This window comes from Babylonia areolata, chromosome 11 (assembly GCF_041734735.1).
Source record: "Babylonia areolata isolate BAREFJ2019XMU chromosome 11, ASM4173473v1, whole genome shotgun sequence".
Lineage (NCBI taxonomy): Eukaryota > Metazoa > Mollusca > Gastropoda > Neogastropoda > Buccinidae > Babylonia > Babylonia areolata.
This window is the reverse complement of record NC_134886.1, coordinates 13,154,808-13,182,266: the sequence shown is the minus strand read 5'-3', so window position 1 is coordinate 13,182,266 and position 27,459 is coordinate 13,154,808. Positions and strand designations below refer to the sequence as shown.

The following is a 27,459-nucleotide window of genomic DNA, read 5'->3' as shown; positions in this document are numbered from 1 at the left end:
ACACACACACACACACAAATACACATTCATACACATGTCATATGTGTATGTGTACACATCGTACATGTATGCACACATAGTCAAGCACACCACATGCAAAGACACCACCTGCCACAACTAAACGTATTGCTGAGGGAAGAAATGAGCTTTGAGACCAGATTTGAAAGAGTCGAGGGAGTCAGAATGACGGAAGTTATCAGAGAGCCTGTTTCACGTCTTTGGCGATTGAAAAGAAAATGTTCTGTGTCCGTAGTTCTTACTTCTGACATGAGGTATCGTGAGAAGTCGAGTGTCGGAGGAAGAACAGAATGGAGGAATTCCGAAAGCTACTCGTCTTGGTCCGATCCGTTGACTACAGAAAAAAATCAGAGTGGATACATTATAGTCCATTCGATCAGAAACAGGCAACCAATGAAGAGACCGAGGGAGAGGAGAAACACGGTCAAATTTGGAAGCTCTGTAAATGAGTTTGGTAGCGTTATTCTGAGTTCATTGAAGTCTGTCAAAATTAATAGATATTTGGGGAAGTCGGCCAGTTGTACTGTACTTCCTTCATGAATACTGTTATTGTTGGTCTGATTTGATTAATCATGCATTTGCATGATAGAAAAATTAATTAAAAAAAGAAAACCCCAAAACATATTATTAGATCCAAAACTTCGCCTGTTTTTGTTTTGTTTTGCACTTATCTTTAATAGTTATTCCAGCTTTAACCATTAAGTCTGTAGTCTATATAGTTGCAGTCCTATAGATAATGGTGTTTAGTATCTTTTTCGTTATTACAAAAGTTGCATTGGTCACTGTCTGCCAATCTCATTCTTTTAGGAATACTATTTCAGTATTTGTATAAGACATAAAATTGGTCTTTTTTTGTGAGTTTGGGGAAATGCAGATAATTCGAGCATATTGGAGGCATGAGTACCCCATTTTCAGCCACCCAATAGCATGTGTCGTACTTTGATGCAAAGAACAGGAATGCACTTCATGTATTTGCCACCGTCAGAACATTCCAGTCGCATCTTTGGCGGAAAATAGGCCAACTCTGAACTCATTTTTCATGAAATTCACCTTGTCTTATGTAAAATCTAGACCCCAGAATAGATGAAGAACAAGTGTTACCCACTAACAAAGCAATCTTTTAATAATCTAAGAAGCCTGTGATTTATCTCCGAACGCACGTGTCGTTTTCGTAATATGACTCAGAACTGTTTTAACTCACTCAGTACGGCCAGTCCTCTCTTCTCCTCTACACAGACCCCTCGGATGTCCAGTGGGTGTCTGAATGACCCAACCTTTAGCTTCCGTCGTCAGAACTGTGGTATTCTTTGTCAACATTCACCTCTTCAGTATAAGAGCGTTCCGCTTGCAATATTTTGATGATGGTAATTGGGGTGAAACGCTGTTAACGTCGTCTCTTTCGCCGTTCGTATGGAGAGAGTTAATGTAAGGCCACCGAGCTGTATATGGTTGCACGTGTTGTACACACACACACACACACACACACACACACACACACACACACCTGGAATTGGATTAACAACAAAATTTAGAAAGAATAAACTGATAATATAACAAAACAAAATAACAACCTATCGGTAATTTAGAAAAATGTCATTCATCTAAGACTGAGAGCTTTCTTCTCTCTGTTGGGTAATAGGGGAACCCTTAAATTGTGCATATGCTTGGATAAGGAACACAGAATAAGAACACAATGCACTGATGCTAACTTGAGTACATCGGTTGTTGGTAACTTGGGTAGGGTGTTCACTTTAGTATGCAAGTGTGTTTGTGTGTCTTTGTGTAATCAAGATATTTATTACATTTGCCTACAGATGATATTAGCAAGTTGTGGTTTGTCTCCCTGACAAAACGAGACTATTTTGTACGTGTTTTGGGGTTGTTGTTGTTGTTTTTTTTTTTTGTTTTTGTGTGTGTGTTTGTGTGTGTGTGTGTGTGTTGTTGTTGTTGTTTTCTTTTGTCTTCTTTTTGACGTTTGTCCACGTAACCGGTTATGCGTCGGCGCATCTTCGTCAGCACACAGGAAAATATACGTGTTGTTTTATTTTCCTGTTGTTTATTTTGCAATGTCAGTAATTTAGGCACATGACAGCAGTGATGGCATATTGAGCACCTCTGCTCATTTTCATGCACCGAATATTTAAATTTGCGGCTGCACGTGATGGCAAATTGAGCTCTCTTTTTTCTTAAAAAAAGAAAAGAAAGGAAATTAGAATAATATGTTCCATTTTATCTCTTGTGTTGCAAGCTACTTGAAAATATATCTTTGGTGCCTGAAGTATTTTGTGTTCTTTACTTGCTGCCGGAAATCTTATTCATGTGTAGTGGTTTTTGATGCCGTAATTAACTTCGAAGTTAAGCCGTGCCAGAATTTTAGATCAGTTAAAGCACACGGTTAATATTGTTTCCCAGATTTTAAAAACATTTGTGATTTTTTTTTAAAATGGGAGTGCGGAGGGCTAGGGAGGGCTAATTTTGTTCTCAGGGGACCTATTACACACATTTGTCAGTCGCATGAGAGAGGTTCCCCCTTCCCTCTCACCTCCCTGTTCCTAAACCTCAGTAACCAGACGGCATACAGTCATTATATGAATTGTGTAACCTTGAAAACTAGATGAGTGCTTGGCAGAAGAAAGAAGAGCTAATACAATTCTCCAAAAGTTTCAACCTTATTCACCGCGTCTGCGTATGTTTGTCTGTCTGGCACAGTTGACAGTTCACATCTGTATAGTCGATGGATTGTTTTTCCTGCTGCCTGCCTTTTATGCAGTAATAGGAGTCCCCGACCTCTGCCTGTTCATGACTGATACTGTTGCCAAGGGACCAGACCCGCCCCCCCCCCCCCGGTCCCCCTCCTCCCACCCCCTCCCCCTCCATTACCCCGATTTACTAAACAGCTGCTTATGCCCCGCCTTTGATGCGTTGTGTCGGACGGAAAGCACTTTGAGCATGTTCAATATTATCACAGACACCCGTGGAGAGAAAAGCTACGAAGCTGACCGTATCCAGGATTAGGTTAAAGCTATTATCCTACTTATTTCTCTGCCTCGCTGCGCCTGAAAGGAATCAGTCGTTTTTCGGTTCAGGGCAACGAACAGACTGGACCTGATGGGATTAACGGAGAGGCTATATGATCCATATACAGCGCATAGTTGACAGCAGTGGGAGAGTGGACAAACATAACACTTATCTTTACGCTTGACTGTGCTAGGTGTGAAGTCTCTCGTAAGTACAGTAACACACACTGTTGGCTTTTTTTTTTTTTTTTTTTTTTTTTTTTTAAATAAGAACAAACTTTGTTGAACAGTCTGATAAGGATAATGGGAAAACGCATTCCCAATTTGTTTCAGTTGCAGTTACTGAATTAGGCCCCAAATCCTCAATTTCAACAACTGATACACATCGAACATTCTCTGCCTAATCTCCATCATCAAATGATATGCATACTCATCCAGCAAACTGGAATAATTGAATGATGGATTAAACGGGAACATTGTGAAAGTAAAATAAATGAGAGAGGGAGAGACACAGAGAAATGGCTCAGAGTTTCAGAGTTTGTTTATTCCCATTAACTCTTTTGAGTCATAGAGAAACAAGGAAACATGACAATAACAGGATGACGGCCACAGAGGAAGAGCGAGGATTATTTAAAAAGAAGAAACAAAAGGGGAGATAATACAAATGGGGGAAAAACATGGAAAAAGCGTTGTCAAGGGAAACTACTTCTTTGACCTAAAATCTCAGGATTCCGAAAGTTACTTCCGCTGACGTGAACAGCACAGCTTTTATCATGTATCACATATCTCATTCAGGAGGAAACGAAAGGCGAGTCACATTTTAGCGAAACGAGTGTCCCTTTCTGATTAACAGTGGTGACTGGAAGCCCTGTCTGTTATATTATGACCAGCAACAATTGTGCATTAACACCCTTCCCCCTGTCCGTGGGTGTTATCAGAGTCCCTGGGAGTTATCAATAAAGCCTTTCATATTTACCTCCCCTGTTCCCAATCTCCAGTTTCTTTAACCCCTTGACTACTGAACCCTGGTAAAATATTGTGGTTTCAGTTTTAACTGCAGTCCTGACTTATTGTGTACTTTTTCATGATGTAATAGATTTTTCTGAGCAACTGTAATGTAATACCAAGAGGAATAACTAAAAATATAAACTAGTGACTGACACCCTGAACCGTCTGTAATATCAGTTGTATCTCCTTGATAGCTCTTCACATGACACACATATACTCAGAAGCAGTCAAGGGGTTAAGTACAATGGCAAGGTCTTTGTTTACCTGCATTTATTTTCCTCCACACTGTTCTGTCATTTTATATGCCTATATATGATGAGTTTGTTGCTGCTGTTGTTCTCTCTCTCTCTCTCTCTCTCTCTCTCTCTCTCTCTCTCTGTGTGTGTGTGTGTGTGTGTGATAAAATAAATCAATTATTTTGTTGTTGTTTTCATTGCAAGTACGACTGATCAGTGGTTTGTTGATCCAATCAGGAAATTGGCTGTCAGAGTCGTTTTTGTCTGGTGATGCTATTGATAATTTTTTGCTTCTGTGTGTGTGTTTGCGTGCGCGACCGTGTGTGCTTGCGTGCTTGATTGTGTATGTGGACAGAGGTATTGTTTTTTCCTACCTGCGTGCGTGTGTGTATGTGTGCGTGCTCGCGTTTGTGTGGCTCAGTCCCATTGATCACGCACGAATTCTCGAATACCGTAAGTGCGCGTTTGTGGTATCCATGGCGTGGCTACGTGCCTTTGGGCTGGTGCCCTCTGAATTGCACTCGGAAGTTTATTTTCCACTTCAGTGGCCCATCTTGCACCAAATTTCAGTGTACGCTTGCACCGACATGCATAGAGAGAAACAAAATGCACCACTTATCGAACTTGAGCCAATCTGATTTTTACGCACACTCACACGAGAGAGAAGAAGAGATAGAGGTGATGGGGAGAGGGGAGGGGGGAAGCGGTGAATTCTTTTTGAACGTCAGTGTTGAGTGATTTAAACAGTTGAGTGATTTGAACATACTTCATCAAAAGAAAAGAACTTGAATGAAATAATGCTATAAATTCCCTTCGCCTAGTGCAGAGGACTTCTCGGCCAAACCAAACACCCAACAAATAGCACGCTGTGTGGAGGAAAGTGTGAACATACATGTACTTGCATGTTTTTGATCTAGGCATGCTTATACATACACACGTATGTAGATTGATTGATTGATATGGATACTTATATAGCGCCTATCCTCGGTCGGAGACCATGCTCTGAGCCCTTTACAAACATGGGGTCATTTGCACAACAGGTTGGCTTCCTGGGTAGAGCCGACTGACGGCGGCCACTGGGCGCTCATCATGTTTCCTGTGTCATTCAGTCATATTTCAGGCACGTACACATATACAGTGAGACATGTAATATTTTACGTGTATGGCCGGTTTTTTTATGGTTTGTGTGTGTGTGTGTGCGTGTGTGTGTGTGTGTGTGTGTGTGTGTGTTTTATTTACCCCGCCATGTAGGCGGCAGCCATACTCCGTTTTCGGGGGTGTGCATATTGGGTATGTTCTTGTTTCCATAACCCATCGAACGCTGACATGGATTACAGAACCTTTAACGTGTGTATTTGATCTTCTGCGTGCGATCCGATCGGTGGGTTACGGAAACAAGAATATACCCAATATGCACACCCCGAAAACGGAGTATGGTTGCCTACATGATGGGGTAAATGAATAGAACGGTCACACACGCAAAAATATTAATGTCTGTATGAGTGTGTATGTGTGCTTAACTGAAGTCTGATTGAATGACACCGGCCGGCAGGAAGCGAATGGCCGGTGAGAGCCCAAATGGCAGCTGTCAATCGGCTCTACCCAGGTAGACAGCCTGTTGTGCACAAGACTCCATGTTTGTAAACCGCTTAGAGCTTCAAGTGGTCTCTGATAAGAAAGACAAAATTTGCAGATGGTCTCATGGTATATAGTCCGCAAGGCCGAGGGTCCTACCGTGCACACACACACACACACACACACACACACACACACACCCTCCTCCAGGAACTTTGAATGATGTACAATAATCTTAAGATGTTCTTCGGTATCTGCTGAACTAATTTCTACATTGTAAATTAACGCCCGTATTCTTGAAATATTTGCTGTTTGAGGACTGGAGAGTTAGACAAGATCTTGTAACATTTATAAGCCTCAGGTTTGCCACGCGACAGCCTCTCAGTTACTTTCAAGACGCCAAATCATATGGCTTCGTGTTGAAAACTATTGTGAAATAATCACAGAACACTTAAATTACGTTTGATAACAGTCTGCTTTATTCCTGTGAGTGTTATGGGTAGGTGATGGGATCTTGGTGGGTAAACTTCATTTTCCTGACTAATGTCGTTTATTTGCACTCACTGCCTAAATACTTTAATTTTAGGCTCTGGTAGTATAAAAATGTTAATAAATCATCATTATTTGCACTATATATGTTCGTCGAAGGAGAAGCGACGGCCGTTTCGAGGTGGGCGCCAGTACTTATGCATACAAGACATCGCGTCCTCCACTCCCACTGTTCAGTCGATGACCGATCGCTGATCAAACTTATTCCTTCTGTGAACTTCAACAACCCGATCTCCATTCACCGAGATTTCTTCTTTCATCGTTGACACCGACATTGGTTTACTGATTATTGTGGAAACGTGACTCAAGCTCCGTGGAGATGAAGTAGTATTTCCTGATCTTACCCCATACGGTTGTTCCATTAAGTCAGTCCCTCGTGCCTCTGGTCGTGGCGGCGGTATTGCAGTCATTTTCAGAATCACTTGCCACCTTATCTTGACCTCCACATTTTCCTTCACCAACTCATCCTTTGAATTGCTCCAAATGTCCCTTACTTCCCAGCATAGCATGCTGCACTTCATGTGTGGGTACCGCCCCTGGCCCACCCCTGTTAATAAGTTAACAGACGCTCTGTTCTTTGAACAGTTTCCTGGAGCCAGTTGCATTAGTTAGTTCTAACTTTTTGACAGTTACACGTGACTAAATGCCAACGTTGACCGAACTAGGCCATTGGTCAGTTCCATACTACACAAAGGTAGTAGCGGGTTACGACCATACTAGGCTCTTCTGTCCGAGCAATGCAACTGTCTCCTGATCTGTTGGACTACTATAACTGACTTCATGGAAATCTGTGTCTTTTGAGGGATTTTAACTTTCATGTCGACAGTTCCACTGATCGTACTACTGTGAAATTCTTGGAATTTCTTAATATGTACAACCTTTGTCAGACTGTGTGGACCTACCCACAAGCATGGTCATACTCTCGATCTGGTGATTTAGAGGCCCAGTGATGGAGCTCATCGATCTTCTGACGTGAATCATGACTTAGAATCGACCATTTGTGTGTGGTTAGCGTCCTCGACATAGACCTCTCCTCTGTGACAGTGTATCGCAGTGTACGCAACATTCGTTCCATAGACAGAGCAGCTTTTTCGCGACGACTTGAAATCAGGACTTAGTGCTATTTGGACGAAGGTTTCATGTCCATGGTTTGGGCTTCTTGTTTAGGAACTGCTAGTAGCGAAGAGAGAGAGAGAGAGAGGCGACGTGCGGAAGCACTGTGGAAAATATCTGGCTTAACTGTTCACAAGCAAATCTACCAGAAGGCCAAGAACTTTGTTACTTTTCTTGTGCACAAAGCCAAGACTGTTTTTCAACATCAAGATCTCTGAAGCTAAGTCAAGCAAAGAACCATATTCCATTACAAATAAGCTGTGTGGTAGAACAAACATGTTTTTGCTTCCTTCCGCCCACCTTCAGTACTGCCTAATGTTTTCTCAGTTTTTTTTCTGCTAAAAACTCTTAACCTCAAGAAGAAACTGGATTCACAATCAGTTGTGTCATATCCCTTGGGAAAAGAATTTCAGGGCGTTCCTTTTGTTGCTTTGTCACCTGTATCAGAGAAAGATGTACTTAGTGTGTTGAAAAAGTCTGCTCTAAAAACATGTGACCTTGACGCCCTTCCCACACCACTACTGTGTGTGTTTGGATGTTTTGCCTGCACTAACAAAAATCATAAATGATTACTTTGCTCGATCTGTTGGCTGCGTTTGACACAATAGACCACAATGTACGTTTTTTGGGATTCCTAGCAATACCGCATTTTGGGGGTTGGGGAAGTAACTCGACCAGTACGACTCCCCAAAGGGTCAAACGTTCATCCAAACGTACTGAAATGATTTCTAGAAGCCCCCGCAGGTCTCTGTATTAAAAGAAAAAGAAAAAGAAATCGGAAAGAGTGATATTGAAGTGACAAAATAAAACAACCGGACAATTTTACGTTAATTTGTTGAAGATAATAATGATAATAATAATGATGATGATGATAGAATAGAATACAATATGTCTTTATTACCAAGTGTACCGAGGTCACAAGGAATATTCGGGGGAAGAGGGGAGGGGGGATAGTACAAGACAAGATACGAACATAAATCGAAAAACATTCACAAACACACATGTAGTAGAAATTAGGATAGATACAAGTGCATATCAATATAAAAACTTGTGCATACTCACACACGAACGCACTGCACACACACACACACACACACACACACAAACACACACACACACACACACGCATGCACGCACACACACACAAACACACACACACACACACACACACGTTTGAACAGAAGCTGCATATTACATGTGGATGGGGCTGATGACTAGATTTTCAGGTAGATGGTTGTTGATTGCACAATTCTATTTGAGAGAAATAGAATGAGAAAATAATGAGAAGAAGGAGAAGGAGGATAATGATAATAATTCATAATTTTTCTATGGCGCGATATCCAGTATTAATGCTGCTCAAAGCGCCTTACATCATCCAGATAGATATAAACATAAGAACATTACAACTGCTCTTTGTCATTCCAGTGCGTTCACATTTGAGAATCAAAAAACATAATCCATCAAACAATTAAAAATATCAAGCAAAAGTAATGCTTAGATTAAAATGAAACACATTCGATAAAACACATTTTATAAATACATTAGCACTCACACGCACGCGCGCGCACACACACACACACACACACACACACACACACACACACACACGGCCTTTCACACGTACACACACGCGCGCGCGCGCGCACGTACACACGCACGCACGCACACACACAAACACACACACACATATTAAATATCAACTGCACTAAAACAGGATTACATAAGCATCAATGTATCTCTGTTATAGAACTCCATTTGGCGAACTGACAGTCCATTGCGCCGAGTACACAAATGTTTGTGGAAAAGGTGTTTTCAGTTCTGACTGAAAGGACTGGAGATCAGGAACATTTCTGAGGGACGATGGTGAAGAATTCCATACTCGGGGTACTTTAGCCCTAAAAAGATGTTATTGTAGGCCAATACAAGCCTTAACTGTGAAAGAATGAAGGAAGATATTTCAGTTCTGGATATTTATTCAAAAAAAAAAAAAAAAAAAAAAGACCCCTTTAAGAAAGAAAACATATAACATGTGATGGTTTCCTTTACATAAATATGATTTATGAGGGTTTGACGTTGATCTTAATTTCATTGACCGGGGCGCGACAGGGTACTCTTGTGCCAAGGGCTACTCTGAGTGCATCCTTTTTGTTTTTCTTGGGAACATGTAAAAATGAGTTCAGCAGACACCGTATAACTTTTGAAGACTAGTCTCATCATTCCTGTGGGAGGTGCACAGTAGGCTCCTCGGCCTTGCGGACTATTGTCTTTGACTGGGTATGGTTCGTATTAGAATACCACAAAAAAGAGCAACTAACACAGACACACGCACGCATGCACGTACGCGTGCACACACACACACAAACACACACACACACACACACACACACACACACACACACACACACACACACACACACACACACACACCGATTCTTTATTTACAAATGCCGTGTTGACTGCCTCAAATGAATCTATTTCACAATATAAACAAACAAAATCAAACAAGCACCTGGGTAATATCTGGTGGAACAAAGCTTGTGAAAAGGCAAAGAAGGAAAAAAAAAAGCATTTAAAACATACATTAGAGATAAATCTGTCGAAAATCACATTAAAATGAAAAAGGCGGAATAAAAAAGATCTAACAGGGTAAATGCACAAGCAACAAGAGGCAAAGCCTTCAAGACTAATTGTGCTTCGCGCTTTATCCAGTAAAGGAATCATAAAGAGAAGAAAAAAAAAAGATTTAAGAAATGGTTGAAAAGTGCTCTGTATCAAATATGATATATAAGATACGGCTGGGTGAAAGAAAGAAAAAAGGCATGCGAGTGGGATCGAACCTCGCATGTTCAGTTCCTATGCCAGTATTCCAATCGAAAGTGTTGTGAATTAACTTGTACTGGAGTATACAGTATGGGTTGAGCAGTGTTTCAATTATTGTTCGTGAACTGAAATCGCTTGCGTTTATGAAATGCATAGAAAAAAGAACTGCAGAAACAATATTTTTTTCTGTGAAAAAAAAAGATGAATAATTTTTTTTTTTAATTCAGCATGACCGTTATGTGCGAATGATTATCTTTTATTCTCAGTTTTTCTGTCCTTCTCACACACAGAAACATAAAAACAGAGGTCCAGAGACAGAAAGTAAAGAAGGGATAGATTGTGCAACATTTATGTATTTATTTCCCTTCTCCGCTTGAGAACTATATGTGTCGCACCCTACTTTTGAAGAAAGAGCCTATCCTGTCACACACAGGAAATCAGGAACAAGGGAGTAAAACATAAAAAGTCTTTATTTCAAGGATTTACGTATGCTATTACTAATAAAGTTGGTGATGATATGACAAAATTTAATGTGAAAACAGTAAACAGTGAGAACCGCCGGCAGAACGGAATTCTTGTTTTTCCCCTCGTGGTTACATTTACCAACACACAAAAACAACCACCCAAACTTGGGTGTTTTTTATGACTCGGGGACCAAAAACTCTGGCTCCACTAGACTGGGCATCTACCTGGGTGCCACCTTCCCGAAGCAACTCTGTGTCTCCCAAAACATACCGGTGTAACGTCCCAAATCGTCCACAAATTTACAGATGCAAATAAAAGGCGGGGTAGTTCTACTGTAATGGCCTGTATTGAAGCTCCTCTCTAGTGATATATGGTGGAATGGAATAAATGAAAGAATAAATAGATAAGTAAATGAACATATAAGTCCAGTGTATCGGAAACAGTGAGGAGGGTAATCTCTATGTTCCCCAGCTCTACTTCCCCCCAAATTACATTTTATGGGTCTTTGCTCCACCAGGTCAATGGTCCTTCTGGTCAGTGTTCCCCCAGGTCTATGGCCACTGTTGACCACAACCCCAAAGTGTTCAGATTGCGTTATTTGTCACGTTTTTGCATTGTGATGTCTTAATGAGTTTTTGTGACCACTGCCTGTTAATAACTGCTGACCTTTGTGTTCAAATTCAACAACTTTGTGATGGTTATGCAATTCGGCAGAATTTGACAATTAGCTGACCATTACCTTCTGCTGGTCATTGTTGATCATTACTGAGCACGCTGACCACCTCACACAAGTGATCAGATTGCGTGTTTGTTGTTGTTGTTGTTGTTGTTTTGTTGTTGTTCTTTTTTTTGTGGCAGTTTTTGACTGCTAACTGAGCACTGCTGACCACAACTGACCACTGACTGTTCAGAGTGTATTATATGTGACAGTTATTGCGTATTGGGGCTTCTTGACATAAATTGTCTTAACCCACCACATTGACTGCTGCTGATCATTGCTGGCCATCACTAACCACAACTGACCACCATACAAAAGTTGACAGAATGTGGGCATTTTGGCATGTCTATGCAAAATGTAGACTTCTTTACTTGATTTGACGATTCATTGACCAGTTCTGACTACTAGTCAAAAGTATGCAGTTTGCATAGTTAAAGTCTCTTTTGCATTATGCGTACTTCCTTATGCAATATTTGTACTATTTCATATGCTTTGATCGCTTACCATTGCTGACCGGCCACTACTGACCACTACCCAAAAGTGTATGATGAAACAGGTATAGACCTGGGGAACTTAAACCTACTTGAATATAGAACTGGGGGATTATAGATATGGGGAACATAGACATTCTCCTGGAGTCTCTGCCGATACGCGTCTGGATAATCGGGGTTTGGGTTGTGATGGGTGTGTGGGCGGAAGGAGGTAGGAGAGAGTGAAAGGACAAGTAAAGCATCAGTGGTGGACGAATGATGGGTTGGAAGGCTGGTGGCTAGGAACCTTTGGAGACGGAAGATGAGAGGGGAGCAGTGCGGAGGGGTGGGGGTCGTTTTACAGTTTTACTTTTGAAGAAATCTGTTAAAAAATTAAAATGAAGAAAGCTTCTCGGCGTTCTTTGAAATAAGACAAAATGCATTTCCCTTGTGAAGAAAACTGCTGATTTTGAAAACAATACCCCCCACCCCCCACCCTCACACACACATACATACATACACACACCAGGTCCCATGACATACATTTAAACACATACATGCACATAGTTTCGCCGCGTTTTGTGGTTACACATATATACAGGCGTAGTACAATGGGTACACTAGGCCTTGAATATGAAGTCTAGCATGTTGCTCTAATGTAATAACAAAAAACGACAAACAAAATACCAAATGTAATAATCAGGTGATAGTCTTTGAAAACTTGCCGAAAGTCAAATGCTAGAAACACCTTAGAAAAATCAACAGTAAATTCACAATACACCACAAAGTACATGTACCAATACACCAATGGCAAAGCTGCCCATTACATTCTAGCCTAGCCGCTTATGATAGATGACCTTTGAACAAATTGAACTCATGCCCCAGAGCAGGACTCCAGATGGAATTGATAAGAAGAGACTTGTGACAATTCATTTTCTTTAATTAAAAAAAAAACCCAAAAAACACACACACACTTAACATTTAGTGTTGTGTCCCCTGACAATGTATGGTAATTTGATCAAAAAGAACAAGCTGTTACTGCCTTAATCATTATGTTAGTATTATTCTGCATACAGACACACAGAGAGACTCACACAGAGAAACAGAGGTTGGGACGGGTGCTTTGTTGAAGTCAGGGGGGGGACCGAAACGGCATGGGGGAACGTCCCAGAACGTCCCCCGGGGGACGTTTCAGATTCCTGACAAGTCCCCCGGGAGACGATTTAGGACACTGACAAGTCCCCCGAGGGACTTACGGAAGGGGCGGGGGGGGCGATCTGGGACGTTACGCCGGGGAAAAGGAACACTACCACTCCACACAATGTGAACACACTCAGCCCCACGTGCAGTTCCGGAGACAAATTCACGCAATTAGATACACTCACTGGACAAAAATGAAAGCACGGGCATACTAAAAAGATGAAAACAAGCAAATATGTAAACTTCCCGCGACAATATGCTTCTGCATATTACAGTGGAAAATAACAACAAGAAAACGGAGGAAAGATAGAAAGAAAGAAATGTAACTGTAAGCACATAACCAGAAGAGTCTGGCACCAGGTCAGACCTATCCTGGCAATGCACAGTTTATAAGGTTAAAGGTACAGACATACAGAAAGAAAATGATAGGCTGCCGTGTCAACAGAAAAAGCAAGGAGGGTGAGCAGCTGTGGATAGGGGGTGGGGCGGTGTTGGTAAGGGACACTCTCTTCGAGGATTTACAGACAGGGGCAGACAAACAGAAGAACAAAGGCTCACCAGGTACAAACCCACAAAGAACCGTCTGTGGTTTTGTTTCCAGAACGGAATAAGACCTTGGATATTGCAGCGGGGTGCTTATAAGTTTTATATATATATATATATATATGGGTAGGGGGAAGGTGTGTGAGGGCAGAGGAGTGAAGGGGTAACAGAGAATAGAATTAGGGGAGACGGAGAGGATTGTGGTGGCGTTGAAAAGCCCCACGGTAGGACACGAAGTGCTTAAGTCGTCGGTGACAGGTCAGGGTATTTTTTCAGAACCGATCTCACCACCGCCAAGACGTAAGTAAGCTACCTTATTGTGCGCGTATAATTTATCAGTTTGCTGCCACGCACATAGTGCCGATAAGAATTATAGACGTTGCTCTCTCTCTCTCTCTCTCTCTCTCTCTCTCTCTCTCTCTCTCACACACACACACACACACACACACACACACACACGCACACACACAACATGCACACAACATAGATATGCACCATATTCTCCCCTTCTCCCCCCGCACCTTCTCAGCCACACACCTCCTCGATCGGATTGTATCGATCCACTGGTGAACCTGTCTATCCATGCATGGATCCCACTAATCTGTATGCTTGTCCACGCACAATGGTCGCGCGGAAAGCGGATTGCCGGCCATATCGTAACAGCAGATAGCAGTAGTAGCAGCTGGACTAACGTGTCTCTCTTTCCTAAATGCATGCAATGCCCCATTTGTTGTTGTTGTTGGTGGTGGTGGTGGTGTTTTACCTGTGATGTCATTTTTGGAACTTTTGCGTGCAGTTTGAGTTGTTGAAGAAGAACTTTACGGAAATGCTGTTAATGGTTTTGGGTAGAGGAGAGGGTATACTTGGAGAGGGAAGAAATTGGTCAGTGGGAAAATGCTTGTAGTGGGAAAAGGAGGGTGTACATAGGGAGGGAAATTTGAGGAGCTGTGAAGAGAAGAGAAGGGAGAGAGTAAGAGAGAAATATCAAACTGAACACTTCTTATATGCCTTCAATACACCACACACGAGCACGCGCGCGCTTGCACACACACACACACACACACACACACACACACACAAATATATATATATATATATATATGTGTGTGTGTGTGTGTGTGTGTATGCACACACCCAGGAAATAGCCCCTAAGTGAGTGATAAATCTTTGCCATGGATGTCTCCGTGTGATAGCACCTTCGCAACAGCATGTTGTTGTGACATTCTAGCTAATGTCTGTTATTCATGATCTTTTAATCTTTTCGCCAACATTGACGTTAGTTTCAGACTTATCAGGTTTGAAACGTCAAATAAAGAAGAGGGAGAAAGAAAGATACTTTTTAACTTATGTCACTTCTCGTCATTCATTACGCGGCAGCAAGGCAAGCCAAGAAATAACTTACGTTTTTAATTAGATTTGCACTTCATATCAACACTCCTTTATCGTTGTTTTTGCCTTCACCAATATAAATGAGGTATCAGAGGTTTAAGGTTTGAAAGTAAATACTCTCCAGCAAATTATTTCCTCCAGGCTCTCCAGGGTAAAGTCTGTATTGGAGACGAAAACATATCGCCCTTCGCTTTTCCTTTTTATATTTTTTTTAATCAGAAAATATAATTTATCATTTATCCGTTGCGAAAGACTCAGAAATGGAGCTGGTAATTGGTCGGAGTTGCGTTGTGCGACAGACATTGCACGTAATTATTTGGCTGTCGATATGACGTCTGTTACCATTTTCCTTTTCCTGTTGCTAAGTTTTAAAAGGTGTTCATTAGCGAGGGCTCATCATCATTACTCCGTCGTTTCTTCAGGTTAGACCATTAGTTTGTTTGTTTGTTTGTTTTGTTTTGTTTTTTGTTTTGTTCTTTTTTTTGTAGTTTTTGTTTGTTTGTTTGTTTTTTTTGTTGTTGTTTTTTTGTCTGAGAACCAGTGGGTGGATGTCCACTTGGACTCCGTATTCAGCCACACGTGGAAAATGCTGATGTGGATGTTTTATCTCAAATTTTCCCCGATAGCCCACCGTAGACCTTTAAAACACCTGAAGTACGATTCGATCTGGCTTCCAAAAGACTCCACCAGTTCACTGGCCTACAAAACGTACTTTTCGGAACTCTGCCACAAATTTCCCACTATTCAGAAAATCTTCACTGATGGTTCGAAGTCGGAGGAGGGTGTCGCTGCATCTGCGTTCTGTCTTGCCTTTTCTGACTAGCCCTCAACGAAACACATTCTAACAGTCCAGTTTACACTGCGGAACTGACCGCACTGGTTCTGGCATGAAAAATGGCTCTCCATGCAAAACACAAGAGCTTTATGATCTTTTCGGATTCCTGTCAGCTCTGGAGGCGTTGCCAGCAGGAATCTGACACATATGGAACTGCTGGAATTTTATGAAATTTTTACACTTGTAACAAGGAAATGGTATTGTGTTGTTTTGGCCTGGGTTCCTGGCCATGTTAGCAATCGTGGTAATGAAATGACAGACTGGCTGGCCAAAAATGCTGAAAAGGAAAAATTATCGAGATCCTACGTACCATACACAGACATGAAGCAGAAGGTGAACACTTACGTTTAGGATCTTTTGCAAGAGGAGTGGAACACCCAGACGGACAACAAGCTCTTCCAAATTCGTCCAGACCTAAAAGACACCCTCCCATCGGTGGTGAAGAATCGAAAGGAGTCTTTGCTGTGCAGACTGCGCACAGGGCACACTTTTTTTTTCTTCAACTCATTCTTACTTGTTATAAGGGGAGGAGGCCCCTCGATGTATTCCCTGTGATGAGCCTCTCACTGTGAAACACGTGCCCCATGCATGCTGGGATCTGCATGACGTTAGACACAGACATTACACGGCGGATTCTCTGAACACTTTGTTTCGTGATGTCCCTCCGTGGACGCTGATGGACTTCTTGAAAGAAGTGAACATTTTAATCAGATCTGAATGTTTTAAACTCTGGAAGGTTTTAAACTTTGAGAGGAAAGCTTGAAGTGGTGTTTTGTTTTCGTGGTAGTGTTTTTTTGTTTTTTGTTTGTTTGTTTTTTTGTACCCTTTACTTGAAGTAGATGGTAACGTGACGATAGCCTTGAGATGGCCTTAGTGGTCGGCGAGGTTCTAAACACCAATTTGCTTTAATTTGGGTGGGTGGATGATTGTTGGGCGTGTAGCCCCTTGTTTCAGGAATGCGAAGCTATTACTGTTACAAAACAAAATATCATCGTGGAGCGGTGGCTTTGTGCTAGAGCACTCGACTAGAAAGTCAGGCTCCAAGGTCTAAGTCTCGCAAGAACAGGCATGTTAAGCCCCCCACCCCACCCTCTAAACCCCCGCCCCCTTTCCTTCAGTAGATCCTGAGTGGTGGTCTTGAAGCTTGTGTTTCGGACGAGACCATGAACCGAAGTCCATCGTGCAGTATACTCTTAGCGAAACTAAAAGAACAGGAGATCTGTTCACGGTAAAGTTACGCTGAAAAAACTCATTTTCAAGCGGAAACAAACAAACAGACAAACAAATAAACAAACATACATACATACATGATTTTTTTAAGTGGTGGCACTACTCTGCGGTGACGAGCTCTCTTCTGGGAGAGTAAACCGACTTTCATCAAAAGAAATCTGTTGTGATGCAAGAGAATATAATGATGAGATATAATGATATGATTTTAATTGTCGTTAAGCGACTGCCCGTCGATTATCTTACCTTTGAAAAGCTGTGGTTAACCATCAGCATCGTGTTATCTCAATTGCATGTTTCTCTCTATTGTTTAGCGACAGCTCAGGTAGCCACGATAGGCTCTCATGTGTTTCACAGTTATGGTCAGTCTAGAGTGAGGTGTACTTCCTTTGTTCATGTTGTCCTGAACCAAATGTCGTTCATAAGAATTGGCTTTAAAGTCAAGTTTTGTCCAAACTGGCAGAACGTTGTTTAAATCTTTTTCTGCAACATTTTCATTTGATTTCCACCAACAGGATTATATCTGTTGGTTTATTTGCTGCTATTTGTCAGCTTCACCCATGCAAGCCGTAAACGTTATTGATTTTTTTTTTTGGGGGGGGAGCGGGGGGGGGGATAGGGGGGAAGGGGGGGGGGGGGGGGCGAGGGGGGGGAGAGAGATAGGGGGGCGCAAGTGGAAACTCGTCAATGTGGTTTTATCTTCAGCTGCTTCTGTTATTGAACATTTGCTAGCAGTTATTCAAGAGCTTTTCCTTTCCCTGTATTTATTAAAACTTATTTTGGGGACCCACTCGGAAACCCATTCAATTTTGGTATTGTCTTTCAGCCAATCATGATTGCGCGCAAGTGTGTGTGTGCGTGTGTGTGTGTGTGTGTGTGTGTGTGTATGCGCGCACGTTCACAGTTATTTGTTAAGGTTTGCTTCACTGTTGCTGCGGTGTATTCAACCGCTCTTTAAAAGCCAAGTCCCTAAGCTTTTAAACTGCCTTATTGTCCTGTCTGATCTCACGAAAAGGAAAAACAATACACATGTCTACCTTCCATCCAGTCTGACAAACGATTGAGGGAAGGATTTAAACGTTACAAATACCCGTCATGCTGCTGAATTAAACAGGGCCAGGTGGATTTTGGCCCTACCCGCTGCATGTCCGTTTTCTGGTGGTAATAATCGGGTCCTCTACTTGATATGCACAGAGATAAAGCAGTCGAATTCACAGCCATATTTCACCTCGTATCTTCGTCAGGTCTGGTACGGTTCAAAAAGGGCTGTATACTCACGTCCCTGTGTGTGTGTGTGTGTGTGTGTGTGTGTGTGTGTGTGTGTGTGTGTATGTATGTGTGTATGTGAAAGATTGTGGACGCTCAGCGCTTACCCAGTTACTGTGATGAATGAGAGCAGCGATAACAACCAATGTTAACTGTATATATATATATATATATATATATATATATATATATATATATATATATGTATGTATGTATATTGTGTGTGTGTGTGTGTGTGTGTGTGTGTGTGTGTGTGTGTAAAGCTTGGATGGTAGGTAACACCTGGCAGCTGTTGGCTCCGCATCACGCCAAAGGGTGATAGAGTTGTAAGACGATTGTCAGTTGAAATACAATTAAACTATACACAACGCTGTCCACTTACCAAAATTTAATCTTCTTGAAATGAATTAACATTCTCATCCTATTGGGCTCCAGGAAACTGTAACGAATGAAACCCAAGCTTAGGTATTGATCTTGGAACAACCTTCACTTATTAAATCTCTATTCATAAAAAAAATATATATATATTGTAAATATGTGTTACTAGATTATTCTACTCTTCAATAATACTCTTCTTTAGTCAAGAGGGTGTAGAAAATTCAAGGGAACTAATATTATCAAAACCAAAAGATCACTGGAACAAAAAACAAAAAAATCGCTTGAATGACAACATATGACCCCAGGGTTCCAAATAAAAGATCACTAATCAGGAAAAACATTGCAATTCTATACAAAACCACTGAAAATATTAAATAACTCCCAAGGGATTTACTTATACCTGGTGACAGAAGAGGGGAAAATATTGGAAAATATACAAGCCAATGACAGAAGAGGGGAAAATATTGGAAAATATACAAGCCAGCCATCATCAGTCAAACGTCATCAGTTTCATGGCCAAAAGCAAATGAGTGGACACTTCTGTGCTCAGCACACACAAAACGTGATACATCTTCACACTCAGAATCGATAAAACAATTAATTTCCAGGAAATGAAGAATCAGAGACCATTTGATATGCACCACCCCTTGTGTGATGTACAAGATCACCTGTACAACTAGCAAAGACTTTATGTATGTTGGGTCAACAGTTAACCTTTAACATCGCTGGGCGAAGTGTGATGCACAAAATGGCAAAGTGAACTAATGCAAGGTCGCTGTTCATTTTAACTTTATCAATCACCCGACTGACAAGACAATGTCATGTTTGGTTATTGTTCCTGTGGATCATGTTGGCAATGAGAGAAAATTATTAGAATTGTTCTGGCAGGCGAACCTGGGGACCTCGATCAGAGGTTTCAACGAAAGAAAAGATTGGAACCAACCATTCAAATGTCATATGCAATTTTAAACACTAAGTTAATTGGGATTTTTTCTGTACCTCAAGTCATGTTCTCTCATGTTTAAACCTGCCCCCGGCTCCCTCCCGCCCCATTCTTCTTCTCCACCCCTTTCTCCTCGTTTCTATTTGAACCTGGGTTATAAATGTTTAGTACATTAATCATTTGAAAGCATCTGTACTGAATAACATAGATAATTAATAGTGTAGTGTGCTGTATCGGTGTAATTGAGGTAGCTATTTGATTGTATCATATTTTAAGACAAGCCTATTCTCAGCATATTTTCTAGTTGTCGGTCATGATTATGATCATGATTTAAAGCGAATTGTTGTTGAAGGTTGTGTTGGTGGTGGGTGGGTGGGGGATTGTGGTGAGGCGGGTGGGGGTTGTTGTTTATTGGATAGGGTTTGGGAGTGGGTGAGATGCGAGGGGAATATATACGTGTTTGGATTACTAATATATGTTTTACCCCATGATGCTGACGGAGGTTTGATCTGCCTACAGCTATGTGTTCTACCTCTCCCTATAAGTGTAATCTCTCTCTCTCTCTTGTTTTTTCTTTCTCCCCACATTTTGGGAACCATCTTTGCTCATTGGTTTTATGTTCTCTCTAATACTTTTGCTGTCTTCACTCTGCTACCGCACGTTATTTCCACATTTATATTCCATTAGATTTTCGTGTCCCAATTTACACTTCATATTTTGTATACCACTATCTTTGATTAACTTTTTAGTATTTTATCCCTTTGTTATCTTATCACATACTACCAGTAATCACTGATATCAGTTCGCAAAATGATCAGAGCTGCATACATTAAATATTTAGTGATTTGTCCATATTTTATGCCCGGTGTAACGTCCCAAATCGTCCCCCCCCGCCCCCTTCCGTGGGTCCTCCGGGGAATATGGTAATGTCCGAAGTCGTCCTACGGGGGACTTTTCAGGAATCTGAAAGTCCCCTGGGGGACGTTTTGGCACGTTCCCCTTCATACTGTTTCGGTTCCCCCCACCCCCTCTGACTTCACCAAAGCACCCGTCCCAGAACGCCCGCGTTGGTGTGTGTGTGTGTGTGTGTGTGTGGGGGGGGGGGGGTGACATGGTTTCAGCACTTAACATGCACTCACTTCAATACGTGGGCTACTGGTTTAAAATCAGACCTACTTATCCAACTCTTTCGCCTGTTGTGCGTGCTAGTAGCATCAGCAGTTTGGGGGTGGTTACATCATTTTAACAGTTGACAATGGTCTTTTCCAGTAAATTCACGAATGGTGATATCAGCACATCATATGATACATGTCAGTAAAAAAAAAAAAAAAAATTGCAGAGCTGTAAACTTGGAAAATGTTGCCACTGTGCTTCCCAAGTTTGTTTGTTTGTTTTTTGTTGTTTTTTTCATCATCTTATTTCTTTGTTGCTCAGTTTCTGTGTGCCGTTTCAGTAGTAATGGAACATGAAAATAGAATCAAACACCTCTCAGCATGGGATTGAATCCAATATTGAATTGCACTGCAAATTTATTTTTCACGTATTTAGGGTCACCCTTTGATATTTGACAGATACAGGTTGGCTATCTTTTAAAATCTCCCACAGGTCTTTCACGTCAGTCTTTCGTTTGTCTCTACGTGCACGTACCTGTACTTCAGAACACTCAAGAAAATCACACGGATAATCCGGGATCTTGTTTCCATGTAAAAGCAGATAAAATGTGCAGTGTTTATCCGCGCGTTTGGTTTCATGTCATTCTGCCGCACGAAGTGGAAAGTAACTTTGATCTCGGTTATCAGTTCACACACCGCTGTCATCACGTTCTCAAACCAGAGTAAAATTCAAAACAAAGAAATAAACCACAAAAAAAAAACCTTAAATAAATCAGTTTAGTCAACTAGTGTGTTGTTTGTTTATTTATTTGTTTCTTTCTTTATTTATCTATGTGTTTATTTTATAATATTTTCTCTGAAAAGTGGTTGTCAATTCCTCTGATTCTCCCTACTCTCTCTTTTTCCTTATTATGAGTCACTGTCACACCCCAGTTTGCTAATAATCTTCCAGAAAATTGCACACAAAGTTTTTTTTATGCATAATTACTATTGGTATATACTTATTACCTTTAAATCATCTAACACCCGAAAATCACTGCCGGGGTACTGGTCGAGCGAAATACAAAGCCTAACTTACGTATGAGTGTTTATAGTGGGCGGAGATTTGTGTCCTTCAATCTACTGATTTTTTCATGTTCGTTTGTGGCCCCACAATGCTGACAAAAGTATTGTGCCATGTCAGCATGTCTTTCCCTTTCTCACCCATTTCACCACTGACAAAAGAATTGATTAATCGGATATAGTGGCAGCAAGGTGCGAAGGAATCAAAGCAGGTGTCAAAGTGAGCGGCCTTCGCATAGCTGTTTACACAATTTCACACTGGCTAATTGATATACACATCTCCTTTACCCCGAAATGAGGAGATATTATTACCGGTCAAAGTAAACTACCGACTACTCAACCAACCAGGTAAATGTGAGGAACATGCCTGAAACATTATCAACCATAATCCCATGGTCACCTTCAGTGATCACAGATATATATATATATATATATATATATATATATATATATATATATATATATATATATATATTCTACGCTGGTGCATTGTCTTTGCGAGTGATTACATCTGCCATGGACAAATGTAAAGTTTGCGGTAGATGGTCTTAGCAAAGGTTTTTAGCTACAGTTGGTTGAGCACGGCCAACGGCCACTTGCCCCACACGCGGTCAGTCTCGTCATGCAACCATGCCTTATAAGCTTTTTCCGCTGTAATAACAAACAGTCGTCTGGGGCCTGTGTGCATGAAGCTTGGATCTTTCCTTCGCTTTAGTTTCTCACCGGCCGGTGTAGATGGAAGACGGAGCTTTGGTAAGTCTTCATCTGCTGACTTCGATTTTGTTCCATATTCTTATTGATTTATTCATTCATCATGACGAAAATTTGTTGGCATACGTCTCTCCAACTACTTTTCTGTCTGTTTCTCTGTGTGTGTGTGTGTGTGTGTGTGTGTGTGCGGGCGGGCGGGCGGGCTCGCGCGCGTGTATGTGCGTGTGTGATGCACATAAATTTCATTGATTTAAAAAAAAAAAAAAAAGTCAAGTCACACAATGTTTGATAACTAAGCGAGGGATTATATTTTAAACAGAGAAAATGAAAATAATGTGTAAAACAAATTATATACCCTGGAGAAGATTACTTCTGAGATTGGTAACTTATGTTTTTTTGTGCGTGCGTGTGTGTAATTGTCTGCGTGTTTGTGCCATCAATTGCACACAGACACATACACACACGTACATACACATGCACACACACATGTGAGTGTATATTTACTCGTGCGTTTCAATAGCATTTTCGTATGATGGTGTTTGCAAATGTGTGCACAAGTGTTCTTGGGGAGTATGGAGCGACTGGACGATCAAGAAAGGGACTTGGGGAGAGGGAGGCGGGGGGAGGGGGGGGGGAGTGTGCCGATGATGTTCTTGATCTCAGTTGCGTTCGTGTGCGCGCGCCTGCCTATGTGAGTTGGTGAGTGTCTGCGTATTCACATGTAGGTATATATTTGGTTGCAGCAATTATCGTTCACTTTATTTAAGCACGATCGGTTAGTGGAATTCTACGCGAATGTTATATTTGCAGACAGTTTGGCAGGAACACTGTTGGAGATGGATTTCAGTTTATAGCCTAATGGATAATGGAATATCTGTCACCTTCCCACCCCCCGCTCTTCGTAGATAACTTTTAAAAGCTTTAAAAAATCTGTCTTGCAATGTTCTGCAAGAGGTTTGTAAAATTAAAACTTACTATATGTCGGATTTACTATATTACATTCCTTTATGTTATTTTGTTCATTGTTTACTGGCGTACTCTGTGCTCCCCAGCATGACACGGGTTAAGTTCAACCTGAACTATTGTGGCACCTTTCCGGCAAAGTTGCATACTTTGCCGGTGGCATGTGTGTGTTCTGTGTGCCGGTGCCGTAGGGCACAGTGTGTGTGCGTGTGCACGCGCGCGCATGTGTGTGTGTGTGTGTATGTTCCAGTGTTTTTGTTCATGATAATTATGTATATATATATATGTGTGTGTGTGTGTGTGTGTGTGTGTGAGAGAGAGAGAGAGAGAGAGAGAGAGAGAGTCTGTGTTTGGGTAGGTGTTGCGCTTGTCTCTCAAAGTCGGATATTTTCTAAAATATATTGAACTTACACACTCGTGTAACACTGAACGTTTGACAAAAAGACCCACAGACCTCCCAAATAGGTGCATCCACACATAATACCCAGGTAGGAGACAGGCGCACGCCAGGAAAAAAAGTGTCTGCTCCATGTTGGCACCATAGGGACCTATATTCTCCTATTGTCTGCCCAGGTTGTTCTGTCTTACCTACCTATCCACCAAGGTCCCTCATTCCCTTTGTTGTTCTCTCTCTCTCTCTCTGTGCTGATAATGACCGCGCTGTGTGCAGACATGAACAGACTTGTGGCAGTGCCATGACGTAGGAAGGCGAATACCACGCTCGTTGTCGCGCGGCGGTCTCTAAGCCACTGTGCGAGGGCTGACAAATGGGAAGAAGAATCGTTTGAGATTTGCCCTCCCATGTCTCACTATCTCTCTCTTCCCTTCTCCCCACCCACCTTTTTGTTCGTTGGCATTCGATCTCAGTGTCTGGCAGTGAGGCGTCTCCCTTTCGATCAGTGATTTAAAAAAGAAAAGAAAGAAAAACAAGAGAGAGATGAGAGAGAGAGAGAGAAAACAAGAGTGGCAAAAGAGTAGCTCGGAGCAAGTTTTCTTTACTGGTTTTCATTGACTGGTGTATGGTGTACAGAGTGGTTCGAACTTTGTCTTCATGTTAGTGTCAGTGATAGTGTCATCTGCTCCTCTCTCGATCGTCGCCAATGTCGTTTGACAGAGATCAGCGCTTAGAGAGGGTCATACAGGTAAGTTTGTATCGCCGGACGGATATTTTGACCTGACACATTGTTTGCCAGTCTGTGGAGAGTTTGCCAGGGGACAATTGAACATTCACCGAAAACAGCGAAGCATCGACACGTAGCCCACAGTTGTTCTTTGTCCATGTCATACAGTAGCTTTTTATTTTATACATTTATTTATTTTTATCATTAGCCAAGTTTAGTGAATCATGCACCAATACACAATAACAACTGAACAGCAATCATGATAATGCCGCTGTGATCACTATTGTGCGCTACACATCATCACACAGCATCAGTTGTAATTCACGGAAGTTTGTCCTCTAACTGAATCGATTCCATTAATTAATTTTTTATTTTAACTGTTTTTTATTATTATTTTTTTTAACGTACATGATTTAGACTTAGCCTAAGTGCCGAACCCGCGGAACGCCAAGCTCTCAGTCGAGTACACCGTGCGGCCTGGCAGTGTCAAGTGGCCTTTGTGTCACAGTGTACGCGTACCGTATGGTATCGAACGTACGTGTTTTTGCAGGCCGGGTATATCTGACTGTGTTCATCAGAGTTTCGAGAAACATGACCGAGAAATTACTGATTTGTTGCCACTGTTCATATCGCCGTACAACTTCTCTTGTGTGTGACTATACCCATTGGCTCCCACTGAGTTATTGAGTAACACTATTATACTCTCACGGGTAACCGATCCGGGCTATGTAACACCGACACACACAACACATTCACGTACGCAAACACACGACTGTACACACACACGCGTGCGCGCGCGCACACACACACACACACACACTGAGTCCGGCATACACACACAGACTAGTGCACTGATACCCAGATTATGCATCTCTCTCTCTCTCTCTCTCTCCCGGCCGTGACTGGCGGACACACACACACACACACACCGGCACACCGCAGGCCGTGGCACACGCACACTGCCCCCCCCCCCCCCCCCCCCCCACACACACACACACTCACACACACTGAAACACACTGACACGCACGCACGCACACTTCATTATAATAAATTCCTAAATTTCACCAACTGAATTACACGGACATCAAACATCATTGATTATTTTCCTCCAGTTGATGATGGACCAGATAAAGCAGAAGTCACCTTTGAGTGGGAGCGGAGTTATAATTGTCAGGAATGCGGGCCGGTTGGGGCTGGCCGCATGGCTGGCACTTGAGGAGGGATTTGGCTACAAAACACAGTGCCAACTGTTCCGCTCCTCAGGTCGATACCTTCGGCCTTTCTTTTATTGATTAATTTTGATCAGAAGACTGGTCACGTATTGCATTCAGGACTGATTCTGCGTTCTGTCGTACTGTGGCACATGCCAGTAGAATACAAACTGTTTGAATATGGGAGGGATGGCGCGTAGCATATTATCAGCGGTACTGCAGTGCAGCCAAATTAACAACTTACAAGTGGAGTGGTGTTTCACAAACTGTACGGTTGCAAAACAATTGAAAGAAAGAAAACTTTTGCGAGCTTAAGGTTTGAATCAAAGTGCTGCTTCCATCAGTTTATATCAGGCCATCGAACATAACACACCATGCAAAGCTTACTCTGGTCTTATTTGCCAGATTTATCTCTATTTTCGCAGCTGCTGCTTCCATAGCAGACCACTCCAGGACGCTCACCTGGCTGTCATTTTTCGCACCAATCAACAGTTCAGAACTAGGTCACCGGAAGCAGACGACAAAAAAGAATTTGAAAGCGGAAACACATGCGAAAACAAAGCCCAGTGCTGGCAAAGTTGTTTAGCGAAAAATTTGACGATACATGTCTGGAGATGAGTATTTTTGAACCCAGGACAGGTTCGCCACCCGTTAGGGACCGAGCAGAAGCCCATGAACGAGTTCGCGTGAGGCTAGAGGATCGATTTCATTCGGTAAATTTTAGGGGGAAATTCTTTAGTTCTGAGTCGAGGAGGGGGCGGGGAACGCAAATGGGATGCCGATTTTCTGCTAGATTTTCACACCAAGATGAGATATATAGCTTGGATATAGCTATACGCACGTATAACAGGTATACTTCAGTTTGAGTTTTGAAAGGAGGCTTTGCTGCGTTCGGACAATTCCATATACGCTACACTACATCTGCTGGGCAGATACCGTGACCGCGACCAGACAGCAGCATTACCCAACGCACTTGTCAGGCCTTGAGACCATGCATATGTTTTTGTTTCTTTGAGCGTGGATTTCTCGTGCATAATTTTGCCAGAGGAAAAAAAAAAATGTTCCTTTGAGTGTGGATTTCTTCTGCAGAATTTTGTCAGAGGACAACACTTATGAAGTTATGTTGCCATGGGGTGTTTTTGTTTGTTTGTTTGTTTGTTTGCTTTTTCGTGCAAAGTGCGTGCAGCACACAGAACCTCAATTTGTCTCATCTGAATGACTAGCCACGCAGTGTGATTTTCCAGTCAAACTTGGGAGGAAGGAAGAAACCGGGATTCAAACTATGACCCTCACTACACTTAAACTACAGCATACTCCAAATACTGAGCACCACGCATGCATTGTGACAGTGCACTAAACAACACACAATGCACAAAAACGAAACAAACCCCAAAACGACATCACATGTAATCTTATTAATTTTAAACAACATGACAAAACATGTACAGTTTGAAACATTTACAGTAATGTGGTACAACCCCAAGAACTTGTTGCAGTACTAGTTGGTC

At 41.9% G+C, this 27,459-nt stretch overlaps 1 protein-coding gene across 8 annotated transcripts in view; it reads left to right on the top strand.

Moving 5' to 3' along the window:
• The window catches only part of LOC143287546 (uncharacterized), a 178,517-nt gene that overhangs the window by 44,176 nt on the left and 106,882 nt on the right, over nucleotides 1-27,459 (top strand). Inside the window, exon 1 of one of the 8 annotated variants that reach the window (XM_076595611.1) lies at nucleotides 24,406-24,760. The exons of 6 other annotated variants lie outside the window; for them this stretch is intronic. In XM_076595611.1, coding sequence (XP_076451726.1) covers nucleotides 24,719-24,760 — 42 coding nt within the window. In that variant the 5' untranslated portion in view covers nucleotides 24,406-24,718. Of the gene's footprint in view, nucleotides 1-24,405; nucleotides 24,761-26,515; nucleotides 26,665-27,459 lie in introns of those variants that run through there. One more of the 8 variants, XM_076595610.1, reaches the window with a different exon arrangement.